Below are 22715 nucleotides of genomic sequence, written 5' to 3' on the forward strand. Positions count from 1 at the left end.
ACCTGCGGCCGCAGAAGCAACTCATTTGAGCCCCACGGAGACTGGTCGAGAGAAGCCGGGGCCAGCCGTGCCTCCCCAGAAGCCACCAGCCTCTGAGCTTTCTCTCTCTCGGCGGTACTGGGCCACAGACCGCAGCTTGAACTTTCAAGGCCAAAAAGTGGGCAATGTCAGCAAGACCCGCTTGGGAGGGGCGGCTCGGCTCCTCTGCCCGGCGTGGGATTCCCGTCCTAAACCGTCTTGTGTACAACAGAAAGGTGGTCGGGACAGGTCGGCACTAAAGCCAGGTCCAACGAGCAATTCCACTGCCAGACGTACACCCCAAAGGACCAGAAACAGGTGTTCAGATACTTGAACAAGCATGTCCACAACAGCACCATTCACAACAGCCAAAAGGTGGAAGCAACACGGGTGTGCGCCCACGGAGGAATGACAAACGAAACGTGGCTTATGCCTGCAGAGGGACCTTCTTCAGCCTTGCGGAGGAGGGACACTGACACCTGCTACAGACGGACCTTGAGGACACCACGCTGAGTGAAACGTGCCAGTCGCAAAAGAAGACAAATACCGTATAATTCCCCTTCTGGGCGGCCCCTAGAGTCACCAGATTCAGACAGAGAGTGGATGGCGGGCACCAGGGGCTGGGGGAGGGCCTGGGAGCTTTCGGGGTTTCATGGGGACAGTGTTTCAGTTTGGGAAGATGGAAAGTTCCGGAGACGGAGGGTGGGCATGACTGCACAACAGAACGAACGTACGTTATGCTCAAAGGCCCTGCCTGCTTGGTGCCACGCCTTTCGGGGTGGGGGGTGAGCCTTCCTTGTACAAAAGCTTCAAATCAGAGGCAGGAGGCAGAGGGAAAACGCAGACGACATAGAAGCCCAGAGCTACGGCACCCTAAATATTCCCGGGATGGGGTGCAACCCGGGCGCTGCCCCGTGGCTCTGTGGCCAGCCACTGTCGTCACTGACATCCATGCTGCTCCCCCCACACCATGCCTGGTCGTCCTCCTCCTGGACAGACAGCCCTCTCCCTTGAGCCACCCCACAGTGCGCTCCAGCCCGACCCCAAACCTCAGGCAGCACGGAGACCGCATCTTGGGCAGGTTCTCCGGAAGACGGTGGCTTCTGTAATCCCAGTCCGTGGCGGGTTGGGGGCGGGGGTCCCAATGGACACACTGAGGGGAAAAACCAAGGGCGCCCGAGTGCTCATGCACGATGGTCCACGCGCTTTTTTTGCGGCCCACGTGAGCATCTGTGAGCAGAGGGGGCCTGGCGGAGAAAGAGCCACGTCTTACCTGGAACCATCGAAGCTGTCATATGAACCGACTGTGTAGTGCCTGAAGAGTTTCTTGCTGCGGTCTGCTCGAGTTTCTGCACAGAGAGGGAAGAGAAACACTGTTTAGAAAAGTCACGGCCCCTGAATGCGGAAACCAAGCGAGGCCGGCCGGGCCTCTCACTTATCTGACCTACGAAGCGCGAGACCCGCTCTCCTGGGGAAAGACCTTGGAGGAAGAGAAGGCCTCGCTCTGGGGCCTAACTTTGCAAACTGTGAGGAACACATATGAACCCCGAGGCCAACTTTTGAAGAGCCAGGAGCCTCATTGCAGAAAGAAGGCACAGCCCCGGGTCCTGGGCTCGGGAAGGGGGCGGGAGGCGGTGCTCTGCAAAGAAGACAGTCGTGTAGTTCAAGCCAGAATAGCAGTGGCTCACAGAACCCGCCAGAACGGTAGGTATCCCCAGGTGATGCTGCTGGGCCTTCCGGCTAATGTGAACATGACCTGCCTTTGGGGAAAAAGAAGGCTTCTTGTTACTTTTCTGGCTGTAGACGTTCTTTCCTAAAACACAAACAAACAAACAAAACCCCAAACATGATTCACGTTCCTAACTTCAGTCCTCTGCCTGCTTCTCTTACTCAGCAGATTTGGACATAAACTTCACCAGACACAGTTTGAAGAATGTAAATAGATTTTAACAGCTAGCGGGGGGCCAGAGGGAGGAAACCCACAAAAACACAAATACGAGAAATTCGGGGGATCAATGATTTACTGTTCAGATATCTTCCCAAGAATAAAATCTCCGGGACAATCTCCTTCCTAAACCCTAGGAAAAAAAAAATACAGAGAAATTATGCGATTGGCTTCAGGAAAATGGCTCAAAATCTCATTATAACTTCTACAACCCTCTCTGTGGTCAGTCCATGTTCCAAGGCGAATGAGCTTTTATTCAAATCCCCACACGCGTTCAGTTCAAAAGTGAATGCACGTAAGGGTACCGAGGAAGGTCGGCATGGTTTTGCTCGAGCCCCTTTTATGCCTGGAGGCAGCTAGTTCAGCAAAAATGCATGCTCGCTTTCTGCACAGTACGGAGATGTCTCTGAGGGAGAGGGAGGAGCAAATGGCCAGCCCAGGACTACATTTCCCAGCTCCCCTTGCACCCATGCCACATGACCACTTCCCACCAATGGAATGTAAGCAGTGCAATGGAACATTCCATCGTGAAGATGGGGGGGGTTCTCTTCTAAGCTTCTCTTTTATGGACCCCCGTGTGCTTCCCCACCCTCTCTTGCTACCTCGCCCAGCTCAGAGCTAGGACGCTCCCCGGGGCGCTACAGGATGGTGGACTCCTCTAGCGTTCCTGCAAGATGCCCGGGTCTCTGTACATTGAACTGTTGAAGTGAGCAACAATTAGACTTCTGTCGCCCCACGCTACCCTCGAGGGACTTGTTTGTTACAGCAGCTAACGCTGCCTTAGCTGATAGGCAGCCCGGGTCCTCTGGGACTTGGTTCCCACCTGCCTCTTCACCCCTTTCCCGTCACCACCCCCGAGGCTCCAAGAACACCAAAGGTACTATTCTCTGATAAGCAACAACATCAACATCACCACTGTTGTCGTGGACACTAATTGAGTGCTTACTGAACACCGGGTCCGGCTCCAAGCGCCATTCCCAAATTCACCTCCGGGACCTCCCGAGCCCCCGTGTGAGGTACGTGCTGCTCTGCAGCCTCAACTACGTCCAATCACCTTTCAAATCCTGCTAGGACCTTGGGGTCCTCCCTCCCTCTGTCTCTGTTCCACGTGTCCCTGCTCCATCAACGCTAATGTTTATGGGGTCCTTCCCCTGTGCCCCCGTCTGGTCATCTGCGCTCAGCCCCTCACTAGTCGCAGCAACCAGATGAGGGAGGTGGGACCGAGCCCATTTTAATGGATGGAGATGGTAAGGCTGCCGAGGCAAAGTCACACACCCACTAAATGGCAGGGTCAAGATGAGTCCCCAGGGGCTCCAGACCACCAAGCCACACTAAGTGACCCCTGGAAGGGGTCCGAGTCCCCATGCCCTCTACGGTGCTCCAGGGTGGTGATGGCCTTTTTCTCTGTGCTACACCACATGCCCCGCCCCCATGCCTAATTCCTGGTAGCTACCCAGGGCCAGTACCTGTCCACCTGACCTACACGACCTATTGTGCGACCAGCAAAGAAAACACACCACACAGCCTCAGAGTGGCTTCAGTACATGGGGCCCTCGCCGCACCGGGCACCGGTCCAGCCAAGCTGCACGTACCTCTTCCGTGTTTCGCACCTGGATGAACTGTGCCCAGATGTTTTGGACCCTCCTCCCCTCCTCCCCGGCGTTTGTAGCTTACACATGTGCAATGTGAGTCATTTATCAAGCCCACAGGGGGAGACGGGTCCTGCGCCCCACATGCAGGGACTAGGAGACTCACAGGGGTGGGGCCTTAGCTCTGCGATCCGGGGCTCAGGATCCTGGGGCCGGGTTGAAGACGCAGCCTGAGGACGAGGACCTTCCGTGAGCTGGGCTAAGGGCACCAGCAGTCGGATGACGGTGCGCAGGGAGCACGCAGGCCAGACGATGCATCCGGCCGACTCAGCCCTGTGACATCTGTGTGGGGGCCCCATCTGCGCCAGGCCCTGGAGGGCTACGTAGGAATTGAACCTCATCATGTTTAGCAGAGTAGCTTACAAAGCCACCGAGCGACCGTGGGGACTGTCTGTGAGCTGTTATTACTCGTAATTGCCTCTGTTGCTTAAGCCCCACATAGGCAGCTCTGCGCTGGTTGCCTAGGGAGGTGTTGAGCACTGAGATGTGATCGGTGGGGGCCCCTGGCTAAAGTCAGAGGTTTAGGGTTCCAGCAGCAGAGGGGGCGTCAGTGAATGTGTGCGTGTGTGTGTGCACGTGCGTGTGTGTTTACCGGAAGAAACATTTCAGAAAGGGAACCATTTCTAGGCTAGGTCAGTGAGCCAGTGGTTCCCAGATTTGGGGATTTCACGGATCAAGAAAATTTTACACAAGAGGGAAGAACGTAGTCTGACATAAGATTTACCACGTTTTTATTTTGGCTCAGGAAGGACGTTCAAAACAATGGGCTCCTTTCCTCTACCTCAATTATTTTATCAGAGAAAGGAGACCTTTAGAAAGGATACTATTTCTTTCCTTCTTTTGAGAAAGAGAAGAGCGTGAGCGGGGGAGGGGCAGACAGAATCCCAAGCAGGCTCCGTGCCGTCAGCCCAGAGGGCTTGATCCCATGAGCCATGAGGCCATGAGATGAGCTGAAATCAAGAGTTGGACGCTTAGCCGACTGAGCTACCCAGGCACCACCACCCCCCCCCCCGTTTTTTTTTAATTTGAAAGGATACTATCTCTGAATGCTTTGTGAAAAACTCCCACTGCACAGGTCTTCTCTGTGCTCTGGCTCCTGGACACAATTACACTTCTGCTCTGGGATACGGCCCCAAAGATCAGGGGAGAGGCACTGAGGGACACAACATTGCGACCATCACTAACCTCACTTCGACGCCGAATCCTGTGGACCTGCCCTTGCCTGGCCTCAGCGTCTGACCCGGGGAAGAGAGAAGGTGGGCTGGATCGCTCTCAGGCCCCTTCCCCACTGTTAAGGTGTGCCCCTCGTGTCACCACCAGGGTTGGCCTTTGCTGGTAACCTGGGATCTGCCGTCACTGTGCGGGGAGGCGGGGGCTGCTGGCCGCCCGGGGCCGGCCCCTTCCCAAGATGCATGTGGGTCGCAAACAAGACGCAGAAAGGGAGGAGCAGGAGGAGGTCGGAGGCCCGGCCAGCAGCCCTGTGGGTTGAACACAGACCCAGAGCCCTTCAGAGAGGCTTCTGGGCCTCAGCTGGATCATCGGTTGTCCGTCACTCTGATGTGGACACGGTCACACGTGTTCGAAGGCTGCAGGTCGGCCGGCCTGCTCACTCACACACCCAGCAGAGGCCACCCCAGGCTTCCAGGTGTGGCCGGAAGGCCACAGGTCCTCCAGAGAGGCCCATAAGAACCCTCCGGGCCCCTATATCTGCCTCTGCCCTACACCCTGCACGATCACCCTCTGTCTTCCACTTGCGTTAAAATGACTGGCCAGGAGCACCTGGGTGGCTCAGGCCATTAAGCGTCGGACTCCTGATTTCAGCTCAGGTCATGATCTCACGGGACGTGAGATTGAGTCCCGCATCGGGCTCTGGGCTGAGAGCACAAAGGCTGCTTGGGATGCTCTCGCTCACTCTCCCCCTCTCTCCCCTCCCCCACTCATACCCTGTCTCTGTCTTCTTTCTCTCAAAATAAATAAATAAACTCTAAAATAACCAGCCAGCCACCGCCTTCACAGTCCACGTGCAGAAGCCACTCCCCTTCTCCTGGGCTGTGCCTCCCTTGTTCTTTGGGGTGAGCCCCTTCCCGGCCTGGCCACGTGGTCAGGTGCGGCTGCCCAGTCCCTCCCCACCCCCACTGCTCGGCCCTGGATTCCAGGGTCGCGCACGGGAGCCTGGCAGTCTGTTCCTTTAAACACAGCAGGTGCCTGGCTCAGAGGAGGGGCACGTGACCCTGGCTGGGACAACAGGTGCCTGGCTCAGAGGAGGGGCACGTGACCCTGGCTGGGACAATGTAGCCTTCCTCCTGCTGCTGCGATTTCCACTTTTGAGGCCACCGTGGGGAACACGCTGCCTGAGAACGCGTCACACCCAGGACGGTAGAGCAGCTGGGGATAGGGGGACCGACCGACTGCCCTGGTGACACGGTCAGAAGCCCTGTGCACAACCCACAGCTGCGCCTGGCTGTTCAGTGACACACACCGAATACGTTTCCTTTGTGGCTGAAGACAGTGCGGCTAACCCTTGTTCACAGCTGCAAAGTTTGGAAGGAGGGACGGGGCCATGAACTTCATTGTTTGCAAGGCCGCCCCCGACAGCCAGGAGACCCGCCACCCGAGGTGTGGTGCCCACGGCGAGTTCGTGTGCCTACGTGTCCCTTCCCTGGGGAAAGGATTGCTCCCTTCACCATGCGGGGGTCCCGGGGGAGCCACCTCTCGAGAGGCATGCCGCCCCAGTCACCACAAGCACGGCTGTGTCCCAGGCCGGTCCAGACATCACGCTGGACTGTCCTGGACCCCATCGTTAGTACTGAGGGACCCGTGGCCCACACATGACCCACTGGCGTTTTCCGAGATGTTCCAAGGGCTGCATGTTGAGGAAGGTGACCTCGGCTTGGCCAGATGATGCTTGAAATTAGTTTTGCCCGATGAGTTTCGAGAAGCGACTTATGCCACTTTCTGGACGGATGGAGCATTTAGTCCCCAATGCAAGACTGCCCCTTGCCCCCAGTATTGAGTTTATCCCTGGGGCATGGTGCCCAGTACACTTGAGACGGTGATCCCCATCAGCCTGGGTCCCCGAGTGAGCTCCCTGGGATACGAGACAGACAACTTTGTGGTTTTAGGTCATTAAGTTTAGGGGCACGTTTGTTACTGCAGCTTTACGTAGCCTGAGCTGACTGATGCAGACCGTGCGTGGCCTTCTCTCACGAGAGGCAGCACATTTCACGTTTCGCTCGGGCCTGGCGGAGCTGGCTTTCGTCACAGCAACCGGGAGTCCCGGTGAGTGCAGAAAAAAAGACTAGACGTAATCAACGCGAGAGCAGAGCTCGGCCCCTTGTCTGGGAAGATGCTCATATCCTCTAGAAAAGGAAAACTGCCCAACAGGCTATAGGAACGTATCCTAGTTACGTGGACAGAGCAAAGGACAGCAGCACATGCCTTCTTTATGTGTCTCAGAGGAAGACGCCTCTCTGCTGATGATAAAGAAAGGAGATAAGCTGGGGCAGCTGGGGGGCTCAGGTCATGATCTCACAGCTCGTGCGTTCGAGCCCCGCGTCGGGCTCTGTGCTGACAGCTCAGAGCCTGGAGCCTGTTTCAGATTCTGTGTCTCCCTCTCTCTGTGCCCCTCCCTCCCTCCCTCCCTCTCTCTCTCTCTCTCTCTCTCTCAAAAATAAATAAAACATTAAAAAAAATAAAAAAAGAAAGGACATAAACTAACCAACCCAGAGGGAACCTGTCTGTTTCCCTAACCCCGTAGAAGCTTCTTGAAGCCAAGAACCAAGTAGTCTGCACGCAGGCCCCCTCCTTGGCCTGCACCGGGCCCAGGGCTGTATGCAACAAGGTCTGTAGGTCTCCTGCAGCTCAGAGGCCAGCAATCCCTCCGCCCTCATCTGAGCGACCATTAGCTCTTGCCTGGACTGTTGCAGTAGCCACTGGTCTCCCTGCTTCCACACTTGTCCCTACCCTCCTCGGTCTAACTCTCCGTAGAGCAGAGTGAGCTTTAAAAAATGTAAACATCAGGTGATGTCAGTGCTGCTTACTGTTTTCCAACAACTTCCCATGGAATTAGAGTCCCATCAAGTGTCTTTGGATGACACTGGCCTGACACCGTGGCCTTGACTCCTCCTATTCTCCCTCCTCAATCGCCCACTCCTGTCACCTTAGGCTCCCCTTCCTTCCTTGGAAATGTCGAGCTCGTCCGTACCTCAGGACCTCTACACTTGTTGGACTCCCTGGGACACGCTCTCCCCAACTCAAATTCCAGTGCACGGCCAGAGCGCCGGCTCCTGGAACGCAGCCTGGCACACAGAAAGTGCTCGGTCACTGTGCACAAAACCACACGCCCTTGGGCCCTTTGCTCCTGTTCAACGTGGGCAGTTTCGTCTCGCGGGGTGGGACCGTGACAGGTCGAGGCTGGAGCACAGAGGGCTGGACGTGGCTCCCCCCGGGGACGGCTGGGGTACAAGCAGCCAGCCCTGCAAACTGAGAGGCCTGAGCCCTAGTCCCGACCTTGATGGGGACAACGTGCACCCTCCTCACGCTGCCTCTCCAGGCCTCAGCTTCTCGACCACCAAGCCGACCGCTGGACGAAATGACCCCAGAGTCTCTGGCTTCGCAACACGACACCTCCTCTCTGCCGCCGCCGCAGCTGGGGGCTAACCCCTTCCCAGGAGACGGCCGTGCACCCCGGCACCCCACGCGGGCAGTGTTGAGGCGGACGCACCCTGGAGGCTTCTTTGTGAGTGTGGCCTAGAAAAATCTACACGGGAAGAAAAAAAGGCTAGAAATCCCATTCCATATACCTCTCGCGACTTGTGAAAAGGAGTGACAGATTGCACGACAAGCTTCAGATTGTCGGCATTTAAAATAGCCCTTTACGCATTGCTGCTGGGTAGACTATGCCATGTAGCTCGGCGAGTGAGCTAGGAGGGGGCATGTGGGGAGATGAGAATGGCCTCTGGTCCCCCAGGGTGACTGGTTCTGGAAAAGGAACCGAGGGAAGCAATGTTCTCAAAACGATTTTCAAAGACTCCGAAAGGCCAACAGGTAGTTCCAAGGACGGTGAGGGGGGAGGAGGGCTCTCGGGTAAGGAGCCTGGGTGCGGCCCCTTCTCCTGAGCCAGGGTCCCCGGGGGTGGCGCCCTTGCTCACGGGTGCCCGCATGGAACAGACACGCAAGGAAGGTCACTGCGCCTGCATTTAACACGGCAAGCGTGAGCCCAGTCCCTTGCTGGCTGCGCGGCCCAGGTTGGAAATTGCTTCTCCGGGCCTCGGTTCTCTCATCTGTGAAAGGGGCCAGGAGCAGGGTGTGACAATGCTGTGGGGGCACGTGCACTTGTGAACGGACCCCGCGCAGCCTGTCCGGGACTCTGCTCACAGACCCTCTCCTGGGAACATGGAATTGACGTGGATGGTCTCAGCTTCCTGTCTGAAGCGAGCGTATCCTTCCCGACTGGGGCACCAAGGCCGTCACCACGGGAAACAGACGGGCGCTACGGCCAGAGCCCGGGGCAGTGGCGGAGCGCGTGTGGCTCTGCAGAGAGCCGGCTGAGCTGTCCTGGCTCCCGGCAAGGCCCGTGCCGACTCTAGAACCTGCTCCCAGAACCAGGGGAGGGCGGCTGGGCCACACACTCTGCCCTCGGGGCCCAGGAAGGGCCCCGCATCCTTATGATGGACCATGCTTCTCCACGTAACCCAGATCATGCAGGTTTTAGGATTCTTGCAACCAAAAGCACGGTGTCTTTCAGCTCTGCTGTCTGTCACTCTGCCTAGAAACTGTCGTCACCCACGTGGAAAGTGACGGTCCCCTGGCCCGTCCACCACGACGCTTTCCGGGGCAGTCCTGGACGCTGCAGACCCTTGGGCATCCTCGCCTCTAATTCCCAAGTGCTGGTATTTGCTGTGACAATCAACCCTCTACGTGGGTCCAAATACCGCAGGGGCAGCGTTCCCCGCAGTGGCAACCTCGTCCTAGCCACACGCCGACATCCCTCCATCAGAGAGCAGTTAAAATGACCAGGCGAAGGACGCTGGACACACAAGGGCTCCCGTCTCCCCTGGGACTGGCCGTGGGCTGGAGACGACCTGCAAGGATCAGAAACACTTCCGGGTCGTGCCGCCTCGGCTCGCGCATCACGATGGCGGGGTCACGTCAGGTAACATCCCGAGCTTCCTGTCCCCTTCCCCAGGCGCGGTGCCTCAGACTGACTTTGTCGATGGCCACAAGCTCAGAGGCCGTGAAAGGGTCGTAAGTCCACGCGCGTGTCTTGGAAAGGAGGCAAAAGCAAGGTCGCCTGCACCCTTCTCTCCAGGGACAGAAGGAATATTGACTTACAGTTCCCTTGCTGACCGCTGGGGTAGGTTTTAAAAGGAGAAAGACTTTTGATTCGGTGAACTCTGGACAGGTCAGTCCAGAGGTGATCGTGAAGAATTGAATTCTGCCGGGAAACCTTCACCCCTGGCCTTACTCCCCTGGAAACGTCAGGTTCTCTGGCAAGGGACACGATCAGGGCTAATCTAGGACGGGAGAGAACCGGAGATGTCTGAGGATGGAGGGGCCACATAAGCAGGACCGTGGGGACCCGCTGGAACTGAGAGTGACCCCCGGAGGGAGGTCGGCAAGGAGACGGGTCCCCCGTCCTGCAGCTCCTGGGGACAGAATCCTGCTGCCGACCCCACGTGCGGGGGAGGCATCGCCGACCCCCCCAGAGCTCCAGCTCACAGCCCAGAAAGGGGCCCCCGAGACCCAGCACGGAAGCCGGCGAGCCACGCCTGCGCCGCTGACCCCCGGCACCGTGAACCCCTCGCCAGGTGGTGTTGGGAGCCGCTGAGCCTGTGGTCACCTACTATACAGCCCAGGATGGACAGAGCTGGGGTCGTGTTCCCTCAGGCTTCTGTTTCCCATTTCCCTCAAGATTTAGCTTCCGTCCCACCAAAAGGAGAGAGACAGACAGACAGACGAAAAGGAGAGCATTTCGGTGAGGTCGTGAGGCTCCCCGCGTCCCTCCCTCCCCTGGAATTCAGGTCTTCTCTTGGCTCCCGGGTCCCATTCTTGGATCCTCACCCAAAGAGGCAAAAACCACCGCGGGGGGGGGGCACCGGAGCGGTGGGGGAGCCCCCAACCCACCCATCGTCGCCATTCCGGTCGGAGTGCCTCCGCGGTGCCCGCCCTGAGTCAGGTGTGGCCCCACGGCCTCCTGCCTCTGCGCCGGGCTCGGGCCGCCTGGTGGTGGTTCAAGGGGGCTGGGCCGTCCCATGGCAAGCCCCCGGCGCTGTGCATCCACACCCCTCCCTCCCACAGGCTTCTGTGATGTCCAGCGGGTTTTAAATCAGACACCACGCGGGCTACACCCCGGGCTGGCGAGCCAAATGCAGAATCGGAACCACAAGGAGGAAAGAGATTACCGATGGGGATGAAGACAGAAATAACTTTTCTTTTTTAAAACCAAAGATGCCGATGGGCTCCTTGCACAGCAGAGAGAAGCGGGCAGACCGGAGTGCGGGGAGAAGCCGGAAGTGGGCACGAAGGCGGCCGGGCCGGACACCGGTTTGTGGGGCTGCGTCGGCAGGGCCGGCCATCGGGGTTACGGCTCACCCCGGCCAGACCCCAGCCGGCGAAAGCGGGGACAAGGCGGGGTGTGGGGGGCGGGCTGGGGCAGAGGGCGGGGGGCGGGGGCTGCACAGTGTGTCCCCAGGCCCGGCTCCACCCCCAGCCCTCGGGCTCTGCTGACAGGGCAATCCCACGCCAGGTGTGGAGGCCGGTGGCACCGCCAGAAAGTCACGGCGGTGGGGGCGGGGGACACTTATCACACCCAGAGCAGCGGCTAGCATGGTTGACCGTTTATTCACTAAATCGGCTGCAGAACGTCCTTGGGGCGCCTTGTGGGCCCCGGGTGTTGGCCTGGCAGGGGAGGGAGGAGAAAGTAAGGTCACTTGCTTTCTTAAAACGGACCATGCCACGGACCAGGCCACGCCAGCCTGACGGGGGAGGTGTGTGCCACGAACCTGGTGGCCTATCTCGACAGACAGGTTTTCTCGTAGAGCCTATCGGATGGAGATCCCGCTCGGATCTGACCGGGCGGGCGAGGACAAAGCGTGGGCAGGCCTGTGTTCCCCGCTGGGGGCTCCAGGGGGGAGTCCGTTCCTTTGCCTCTCCCAGCTCCCGGAGACGCCCGAGCTCCTGGGCTCGGGGTCTCTTCCTCCATCTGCAAAGCCAGCAGCACTGGGCCCAGTCCTCAGATGCCATTAGGCTCATTTGAATTCTGTGCCTCCCTCTTCCCCTTAAAGACTGCTGGGATTACTGAGCCCTCCTGGATAATCCCAGATAATCTCCCTCTCTTCAAGTCAGCAACTGGCAACCGTCACTCTGTCGGCCACCTTACTTCCCCTTCGTCACGTATGAGAACGCAGTGCCCCGTCTGCAGGGACAAGACAAGGTGTGTTCAAGGTCCGGCTCTGCCCAGGGGACGGCGGGAGCGGGGTAAGCCTCAGCCCCTCCGACGCCCCACCCTCTCCTCTGTGCAGTTTGGGGAGACGGTCCTCCTCTCAGACGTGAAGCGCTTTGCTCTGTGCTTAGCAGCTCTTCCCCTGGGGGCCTGCAGGGCCACGAGCCCTGGGGCCATGCTCCCCCCCCCCCCGCCCCCCATCCAGCATGTGGTTTCCAGTGGTTGAAGCCACTTACGTGGTGGGTTATGGCCCACAAGCAACTGAGTCGCTGGATTCTATGTATTCCCAGCTCTCCGAGCCCTGCTCCGTCCATCCCCCGCGTGTGCACACGTGTGGCATCTGCTCGGTTCTCCCCTCCTGCCCGGGTCTGGGAATACCAGCCTGGCGCCCACACAGCTGGGTAAGCCCCCAGTGGCAAGGGGCCACGTTAGGTTTTCCAGAATAACCATGCGCTTTGAATTCCCCTAAAGTTGGCCCGGGTGCGTGAGGGCACAGGGAGTGCCCCCACCACCACCAACCCTCCAGGGCACACGTCAGCGGGTCCCGAACGTTCAGGCACCGTGCAAAAGCCAAATCTACAAACTCCGAAAGCCGGAGGCAAAGGAAGAGGTGCGGGATGGGGGCTGGTTTTCCTTCCCCGATTGACAGCTGTGTCCCGGGGAACGTGGGTCACACCGTAAGCTCACACGAAGCACCTTAGGAATCAAGCGGTGGCCGTGTTGCCGAGCGAAAGCTGCTTCTGCAATCATGACTTCGCGAAGCAGTTTTCTGGCCTCACAAAGCCCCTTACGACCGTGGGGTCGGTCTGTGCACCCACCTGCCCACCGAGGCCCTCTGACACTGGCCTCGTCTGCTCAGCTAACAGTCGGAACGCAGGACCCCCCCAAGGCAGGGCAAGGAGGGAGGCGGCCCCGGGTGTGGGACGCATCGCCACGGCCATCACTGTCTCCCCCTGTCGACAGCCATCACCTGCCATCCCCGTCGTAGATGACATTTACTTGGCCCTTCCCGTGTTCCATACGCCGTCCCAGGTGCAAAATGCTTAAACTCCTTTTGGTGCCCTGGCTGGCCAGGGTGACAAGGAGTGTCGTCCCCCCTGCACGGGTAACGAAGTAACAGCGAGACCGAGGAGATGGTGGTCCTCCCTGGCCCACCCTGCACGCCCCGCCGGCCATGGAGCGCTCGCTCTGCCTTGCGCCCAGCGCCTCCCTCCCTCCGACGGACACACAGAGCAGGCTCCCTCAACAGCACCTCCGAGGAGCCTGGGAGTCCCGAACACCACATTCCCGGCCTCCTCCCGGGGCGGGCCCTCCCTTCGCAAACCAGACCTCCCGAGGGCACGTCCCCTTTTCCCATCCGGACTGAGGAGTGTCACAGCCACGCTGCCACCTTGGGATGGCGGAGACGCAGGGCAAGATGAAACGGGCCTGTGCATGTAGGGGACGGGCTCTGCGCTTAGTCTCTGGAGCCCACCCGGCACCGTCCCAGGGGCAAAGCCCGCGTCTCCTGTTTTGGTCACCAACAGCCCCAAGAGGCGGGACACACAGGAGGCAACAGGCGCGGAAGGGTGTCCCCGGGCGCACAGCTCGCGAGCGACAGAACTGGTCTTCGGCGCCCCCTTAGCGCCTCTGCCACGACCACAGAGCAGCGCCACAAAGCAAGTCCGTTCCGCCCAGGAGAAAGTCGGGTGCGACCGGACGCTTTCCAAAGTCGCCCGGCTCGAGAGCCGGCGGTGGAGCTGGCCCAAACCCTGGCTCCAGGAGTCAAGGTCGGGGCGCCGCATCTGACCACACCCTCCCCGGAGCGGTTTTGAAAGGACAGATCTCAGAGATGAAGAGTTCCCTGCAGACAACGCCTTTTACGATGCCACAGTCGAGAATCCTTCGGGATGCAGGAAGCCCCTGGGATCACAGGCTTTCAGGCTAAGGAAGCCCTTTTCCATTTGAGAAGGCACAGAGGCTCGCCCAAGGTCACACCGCAGGGACCCACCTCTAGACCCTCTGCTCCTGGTCCTGCTCCCCTGGGTTCGTGGGCTCGGTGGACGCTTCCCACCCGGGGTGCCCAGCACTCGTGGCCGGGGGTCTGCAGTCCTGTCTTGCCTGCCTCTCCCCCTTCTTGCAGCCCCCGGGCTAAGCGAGGCTGGGACACCACAGGACAGGAAGCTGAGCCCAACTCCTGGCACTTTCGACCCATCCCCTCCCTCCCAAATCGGCTGTCAGTGAGCTGGTTTCTACTCTGTAGTAAGGAGCATGTCTCCTGCTTTTTTTTTTTTTTTTTTCATCAGCCCAGGCTGCTAAGTGGAAGCATTTATACCAATCATACACAGAACCAGAGAGGCTGTTTCAGTGGAAATTACAGTAAATGAAGGACCGGGTGCCTGCGTGGCACATTGTCGCTGAGCTCGGTCAGAACATCCACGCCAAGGACGCCCCGTTTCCCTCCCTCTCTGTTCAGACGCACCGCCGCTGGCCAGGGGTGGCTGTCCCCGGGGCTGCAGCGACCACGGTGGAGAGGAGGGTGTTCGATCACATGCAGGGGTCTCGAAAAGCCTTTCCTGGCACTGAAGCCACAGGCCGGCCCCGAGGGAGCACGAGCCTGGTGTCTCTGTCGTGCCAGGATGTCGGATGGACGTTCCCCGGGCACACCGCCCCCACCCGGCACCTGCCCCTCGGTCACCCAGGACCCGACCCCCACAGAACCGGCCTCTCTCCCCGGCCAGAGCCACCACTTGTGGAGCTGTGACCCGGAGCAGGTTGGGACACCCCTCCCCCGCAGGCAGGGCCGCCCCGCCCTCCCCCCCCCCCCCCCCGCACCGCCACCCCAGCCAAGGGCACCACAAGCTAGAGCAGCAGACCTGGATTTAAACCCAGGAACGGACTGGGGGCGGGAGGCTTCTTTTTAGTTCTTCAAAATCTTTTTTAGGGACGTTGGCAGCTGAGGCTGAGGAACTAGGACACAGAGAAGACAGACCTGTGGAGCTCAAGGAAACCGCCCTAGTTGTGCGGGAAGGCAGGCGGGGCCTTCACAGCGTGGCGCCAGGCCACCGAGTGGGCAGACCACGGTCCAAGGTCACGGGAATGAGTGGGCTCGCCCTGGAAGGGTCAGGGTGAGTTGGGGGAGGGTGACCCCGATGGTGCGAGCGGATCGCAAGGGGACCTACCCCGGCAACGACCTCCCACGTGGTGGCCAGCCCCTCGGGGACTCATTCCCTGCGACCCGCCCACCTGCTGAGAGGCCAGGCACCGCCCCCTCCCCCCAAAGAGGTTACAGGTCCCTGACTGACACCAGGGTCGGGAGGGTGTCCCTGGAGTGGGGACGGGTCACAGCTCGGTTTCTCTCGGCCCGCACGGAAGCACCGTCCGGGAGGGGGCTCCATCAAGGAGAGGCGTTCGTATCTGACCAGGTGGACCCTCACAAGCTGGGGGTCTCCTCTCCACTCTAGTTCTGTGAGCGACAGGGAGCCGTTGGTAACAGCCTTCTGCAGAAGCTGAAGAAAGCAACGTGACCTGAGACTACATACGGTGTCCTCTTGTCCCCGGGGCCATGATGCCGAAGGAGCACACAGTGCATTTGGTTAAAAAAAAAAACAACAACGAAACACGACACCCAAACTAAAGCCCCAACTAGCCATGCTTCCTTGAAGGAGGGCAGGCCGGGCTGGCTAGGAGGGCACGCTGCCTTGACCAGGTTGGGGACCCTCTAGTGCAGTCTGCCAGGTCACAGAAAGCACGGGGCCCCTGGCCCATTTATGCGTTTGCATCAAAGCGATTCACAACGTGGGTGCCTTCCCTTGGAGTTAACAAGGCTGCTCAGAGAAGACCGAGTTGCTCCGAAAGCCCCACTGGCCACTGCACGGGGCTTCTGAGAATGCAGAAAAGCCACGGGGGCTCAGCAAGAGACGCCTGAGCCCTCCGGAATGACAGGACGGCTGCTCTGGTCCTCCCGTCTACACTGGAAGCAGGAGAGGGCCGTTACAGAAACAATAGGCTTCTGCGGTAAAGCACAGCAACCAGAGACAGTAATTCTAAAACACACCAAGTGTAGAGCCATCGCCTACACAGCAAGCCGCCCCGTCTGAGCGAGCGCCCGCAGGACCGCCCAGTCCCGCGATTCTGGCAGAGAACAAAGAGTCCGCGCACCAAGCCCGAAGCGGGTTGGGGAGGCGGCACCATACCTCCGAAATGAACTTTCTTCTTGAACCGCGAATTCTCTGCCATCATCTCCAGCCTGGGTGTGACCATCTCACTCAGGCTGGTCCCGCTGCGGCTCTAGGTCCATGGGGGGAACCGAGTCCCCGAGGCCGCCGGCCTCATCTACTATTGTCTGTTAATCCGAGAGGAAAAAAAAAAAAAAAAAAGTTGCGGCCCTCCGGGGTCACAGTTGCAGAAGGAAAAAGGAGACCGAAATCAGAGGGAGAAGAAAGATGGTTCCGGAGCGCGTAATCCACAGGGAGGCTCGCGAAATTGACTTTCCAAGACCACACGTTGGAGCGGCGGAAAATTCAGTTCTTTGACACAAGTTGTAAGCTCCAGATTGGCGCTCACATCTTTTCCACTTCCCACTGTACCAGGGATGGTTCTTTTTCCTAGTGCCGGTTTCCATGGCAATGCATCAGTCACTAGTCTAAATACGTACGGGTGAAGGACGCCTGGAAAACCAGTGCAATTATGCATGCCATTAGCAGGGAGAGGAAAATGGTTCAACCCGGCTATTAGCACGGGGCCGGGGTAACACTTAGCGGCTTTGACATCCTTATCCCGGGTAATTGCTTTCTCATTTATAACACCCGGCGTGCTCTCCGTCCCGGCACTTCCAGGGGGCCTGTGTGCCGTGGAGGGACAGCGGGCAGCCGAGCCCATCTTGGCCACACGACCCTGCCGAGCCAGCGGCAGAGGGAAGGAACCGCGTGGCTGTGAAGTCGGTCCCGGGCTAAGGAGCCCGCCGTGCCTCCTGTTGGACCCTGCGTCCCTCAGGTGGGGTGGGGGTGGGGGGCCTGGGGACTCCGGGAGGCATGGAGGGATTTGGGGACAAATCCGGGGACGTGCTGTAAACTGGGTTTGGAGGCTGGTGGTCGGCAGCCGTAGCTGGAGAGCCTGGGCTCTGGTCTAGGGCTGGGGGCTGAGCCTTTTCCCGCCAGGTTGCCTCGCGTGAGAAGGGAGGTATCAGCCGGGACAACAGAGGTTCTCACTCCTTTTGGCCATTTGTCACTGCTCTCTTTTCCTAAATGGCCACCAGGGGCTCCCTGGGCGGCCTCAGACGAGACCCCTCACCTTTCTGAGCTGGAGCCTGCCTGTGGGTTAGGAAATGGGTCGGAAGGGGGGTAATTCTCTACGAATGTGCTCTGTACCCCCGGAGACTGCCAGGACCCAGGTCCCGGCCTTGCCACTCGCTGGCCTCGTGACCCGGAACGCATTCCAGTTCTATTTGTCCGACGGAGAGGACAACGGATTATCTGTGAAACAGGATGCTGTTTCCACCGCTCAGGTGAGAGGCTCAAACAGCCTGTTACCTGTGCACTCGCCGCAGTGTGGCTCAGCCAACGCCACCCAGAGATCCCCAGGGTTTGTGGGGTAACTTATGCTTTGCGTCCTGTTCACCCCAACCACACCGGGATAAAGGCCCCGTGAAGAATCAAGGATGAGGAAATGGGGCCCGGAGAAGTGACTGAGCCAAGGCCACACAGCCTGCAGCTGGAACCCGGGTCTCTCCCCCCAGCTCTGTGCCCTCCGCTGCATCCCACACCTCCTGCCTGGGCACTCCCGGGGACGAGGGGCCTTGGGGTGCCGGACGCACCGGCTCTCGGCCGACGGTGGGGATGGGGACCCGGGCGGGCCGCGCTTGTGTGAGACGCGGGCTTCGCTCCCGGGAAATCACATGTGGGCCTTCCCTTGGGTGCCCCGGGCCAACCCTGAACCATTCCCTTGTCCTGTCGGCTTGCAGCTCAGAGAGAGGCTCCAACCCCTCGGACCCAAGTGGGTTCCTGGTTCTCTGGAGCCCTTCTTCCTCTCACCCTTGGTCCGACTGATCTCTGGGCAAATCGTGGTGGGGTGGGGGGGGGGGTCACAAAATAGCCTGTGCCTGGCACGCAAGAGCCCCAGGGCTGCCGCTCACCGGGAGGGATTCAGTGGGAGGCAGAAGCGAAGAGACAGAGACAGAGGGTAAAATAGCGCGGGTTTTCCACAACAGCACCGGCCCCCTCTCTCCAGCGCTCGGTACAGTGCACACGAGCCCTGTGCAGCCCCACGTCCTACGTCCTCTGCACTTGGCATCTCGAAGGCTGGTGTCCTTGGAGGCACCCTGTCTCTCCAGGACGCCAAGAGCACACGGCTGCACCGAGAGGGCACCTCCCTCCACGGCTCTGAGCGCGGCCGGGCCGGCCCGCGGAGGCGACAGCGGGAGGCCACAGCGGGAGGCCACGGGGCCGCGGGTGGAGGGCTTTCCCTTCCACGATCTGTGACCACGGGCCGCTTCTCACCCCCTCCAGATGCGGCGTTTGCCATCAGGAAAACCGGGCTAGACGCGGCTCCCCGTGAGGAAGAGGCCCGTCCTGACCGGACGCCTCAACGGGGACCCGCAACCCGCGATGCCCTCACGCGGCCGCGAGCGCACCCACTAACGCTGCGTAAACTGTAAAGCACTGTGCAAACGCCCGCCAACTTCCCGCCAACTGGTCCCGCCCGGGGGTGGATACGAAGTCACACAGTGTGCACGGGGGTGTCGCTTCCCACCCGCACGGGCCTCTCCTTCCGGTCGCGACCCTCCAGAGGTGGCAAGGGATCGGCTCCGCTTCGTGGGGTCACGGGGCCTGGGTTTGCGAGGCCCGCTGGTTGAGGAATTACCGAATTTTGTGCTGTGGTGTGGAGTGAGTTGTGTCCCCTCCCGGCCCCGATCCCTACACTGATCCCTAACCCCCCTGTGGGATGGTATTTGGAGGGGGGACTTTGGGAGGCGGTGAGGTTTGGGGCCCTGTGGCGGGATCAGGGTCCCTGTAGGAGGCAGAGCTTGCTCTCTCCCGTTGGCCGAGGACGACGCAGATCGGGAAGACAACGCGCACCCTGGGCGTCCCGGCCTCCAGGACCCGCGAGGAACGAACACCGTCTAAGCCCCTGGTCTACCGTGTTCTGTTCCCCGACCCACCACGAAGGGGGAAGCAGGAGGCGCCATCTCAGAGGGTGGTGGGGACTCCCCGGGGGCACGGGCGGGGCACCCTGGGCTTCCTCTGCTGGGAACGGCCCGTCCGCCGTGGACGGGCCCGCCATCGGGCCCACGTCACTTTCCAGGAGGGAGGGGAAGGAGACGTGAGGGCCACGCACTGTGTGTAGCGACTGGGACGCCAGGCAGGACTGGCGGTATGTGTGTGAACTCCGCGTACACACGGAGGACAGGCTAGGATGCGGACTTGTCCTCTCCGTAGGAAACCATCTCAAAAACATCTACAACGGGAAGGTTTTCCCTTCCAGAGCCCCCGGGAGTCCCGTCCTCACCCCGACAACCCCAGGCCCAGGCTTCTGCCGGCGGGGGCAGGGGCTGCGCCTGGACCTCGTGCTGAACTTTGCGTGCGGTACCTTCTGCCAGCGCCCTTCCTGCCCCAGCGCCCCAGGACCCCCGGCTTCCTCCCCGCCAAGGCGCACGGACACAGTCCCCATTGACAAACCTCCCCAGAGGCCAGCACCCGTCTCCAGCTCACCACGGCCACCAGCCTGAGTGTGCCAGCATGCACGTGTGCGGGGCTTCCCTCGACGCCCGTGAGCCCCTCACGGCCGCTCTCCCCCTCCCGCCTCGGGCGCGTCCTCCCTGGTACCCAGCACGGGTGTCCCTCAGGGGCACAGCTCTCAGTGACTGCCGTGTGGACGTCAGAGATGAGCCAGAGTCACGTGCAGAAGCCACAGACGGAACCGTCTCCGTGAGGCTGCGAGCAAGGTAGCCGGTGCGGGACGGCGGGCATTGGCGGGGTCGGGGCCGACCGCCATGCACGTCCCGCTTTGCAGGGAGGCTTTGCTCTGACAGCACAGGTGCAGGGCATCGTGTGTGAGCAGCCAGGCCTCCAGCAGGGTCTCCCGGTGTGCCCTAGGGGTCCAGGCGGCTGAGCGTGGCTGTCCCGTGCTGGGAGGTCACTGTCCGCACGCCGAGTCCCCCGCGCCACACGCTTCCCGAGGTCCCCACCCAGTCCAGAGAGCGAAAGCCCTTTTTAAAACAGCACAATCCTGTGCCCTGGTCACGCGAGGCACGAAGCGTGTTTGGCAGGGACCGAACACACGCTAGATGGTCCGAAACACCAACACCCTCGACATCAAGGGACAACGTCCCTCGTTCGCTTGGAGCTTTTGCACAACCGCTGACCGGCTCCCAAAACCTCTCCCCTGGCGGTGGGGCCCCTCACGCTCTGGGAGCCCAGCCCTGCAGGGAGCATCCTCCTAACCCGCTTCCTGGTCCCGCAGGGCCCAAACGCGGACGCGCGGACATGACCTTCCTGCGCCGTCGCGGGGCGCTTCTCTCCCCACGCAGACGGCTCCGTCGTGCTCTACCTGCTGACACGCTCTGCCCCCTTCTCGCCCTCCCGTGCTGCCCGGGGGCAAGACGTGGACCTGCACTTCCTGACCCTCTGCCAGGGGAGCAGGCCGGTTTTCTGGTGCTGGGGAGACGCCCGTCTGAGGGGCATGAGGACAGGAAGCCCCGCTGTCGTGCGTGTCTCTGGTGGGGCTCCTGCATCTGGCCGTGCCCCGCAGGACGTCCCACACACCCAAGGGCTGCCTCTTTGTTTTAAGTTATTTATTTTGAGAGAGAAGAGAGGGAGCAGGGCAAGGGGGGAGAAAGAGAGAGAGGGAGAGAGAGAGAATCGCAAGCAGGCTCCTCACTGTCAGCACAGAGCCCGATGCAGGGCTGGAGCTCACGAGCCATGAGACGTGACCTGAGCCGAAATCAAGAGTCGGACCCTCAAACCCGCTGAGCCACCCCAGGCGCCCCACCTCTTTGTGCCTTACGCGCCTGTACACAAAGCAGTGGTGGCTTCCTGCAGTGACCGGTCCTCCAGAGACACCACCTACCCCTTCTGTTCTTCCCACCTGTCTTCTGAAACCGGTCTCCCGTCTTCCGTCCCCTCCTACAGAGTGCCATCAACCCCATGCTGAGTTTAAAAAACGCACTCATGGCCCTTGCAGAGGACAGACCGCGGAGCCTGGGAGGCGGGCTCCCCGGTCCGATTCCCTCCACGCAAGGGCGACTTGCTCCCCCCAGCAATACCCTGCAAAGGGGACGGGATGCATGCAGTGACCCGGCTATGTCAAACGTGAGACTGTGTGGAGCCCTTCTGGCCGGAGGCTCTGTCTCTCTGGCAGGCGACCAGCTTGGGAAATCCCACCTGGGAATAATCGCAGGCAGCCTCCACCGGCCCAAAGAGGCCTGTGGCCATCCGGCCAGCAAGACAGCGGAGCCCTCGGTCCCGCAAACCGGAGAACCGCGTTCCGCTGACGGCCCCGCGCGGCTTCAAAGTGACCCTTCCCCGGTCACTGGAGAACGCAGCCCCGCTGCCACACGGAGCGAAGCCTTGCAGGGGACGCGGCGAAACCGTGCCCCACTCCTGACCCAGCGGGTGAGCAGCTCTCAAGCGCGCACCCACGGCACCTTCTGGGGTGACGCTGTCCTGCAGCAGGAGGGGGCTCTGAGGTCCCAGGAGCCAGAGCAAGTGTCCTCACCTGGTGCAACCCGCTACCCACATGCCTGTGGGCCAGAACGCACTTTTCCGGGCTCTCGTGGGTGCGGAGACAAAGACAGTGTGGAGGACAGTGTGCGAGACGCCGATCTAGGGGACAGAAAGGGCAGGGCTCTGCCCTGTGACTCACTGAGCCAGCATTCCCCTGGGCACCGTTGTGAGCACGCTGGGGGGCCGATCTGCCAAGGCACCACCGCGCCTTCTCGCGGCCTCGCCGCTGGCTTCACCGATGGGCAGAAGGGAAGAGACCCAAGCCCCACATCAAGCACGGACCCTTGGTGTGAGCCGTATCCCGGCGCCCCCAAGTTCACGCTCACACACGATCCGAGAAGAACCAATGGTGTAGCAGGCTCCGTTGTGCTTGCGCGTGAGCGTGTGTGCCGCACTGGAAAAACTCACGTGTGCACGCTCGTGTGTACACGCGCGTGTGCTAGGAAAATGTGGGCGCGCGTGCACATTCCATGCATGCGTGTGCATGTATGCGTGCGCGTGCACAAACGTGTGCATGGACCGCTACTGAGGGCACCGCAGTAGGCGAGCACCCTTCTCGGAACCGCGGGGCAGGGTGTCTGCTGATCTGTCTTCCTCCTTTGACGTCGTATCGTGGGCTTTAGAAATAGCAGGGAACGTGCCATGCAGACGTGCAAGGGGCCCAGGGTTTCTCTGAGAAAATCCTGGTGACCACATGCCTGCACCAAGCACACCTGCAGGGAGCCACTTTGGTGCACCTTCGGTCAGGTTGGGTCCGGCAGCTGTGCGCAGGGTTCCACGCTACCTCTGAGCTCAGTGCCGCTCGCCACGATGCCTGGGGATGGAGACTTCTCTCGGGCGCTGGGTGGCTCAGTCGGTTAAGCATGTGACTCCTGATTTCAACTCAGGTCACCATCTCTCACGGTTCGTGAGTTCGAGCCCCAAGTCGGACTCTTTGCTGTCGGTGAGGAGTCCTGCTT

General features: G+C 60.4%; 1 protein-coding gene across 1 annotated transcript in view; it reads right to left on the bottom strand.

The window, feature by feature from the left end:
• The window catches only part of SHANK2 (SH3 and multiple ankyrin repeat domains 2), a 509419-nt gene that overhangs the window by 179075 nt on the left and 307629 nt on the right, over window positions 1-22715 (bottom strand). Inside the window, exon 15 of the mRNA XM_030332233.1 lies at window positions 1292-1367. Coding sequence (XP_030188093.1) covers window positions 1292-1367 — 76 coding nt within the window. The remainder of the gene's footprint in view (window positions 1-1291; window positions 1368-22715) is intronic.

The sequence above is a fragment of the Lynx canadensis genome, chromosome D1 (genome assembly GCF_007474595.2).
Source record: "Lynx canadensis isolate LIC74 chromosome D1, mLynCan4.pri.v2, whole genome shotgun sequence".
Lineage (NCBI taxonomy): Eukaryota > Metazoa > Chordata > Mammalia > Carnivora > Felidae > Lynx > Lynx canadensis.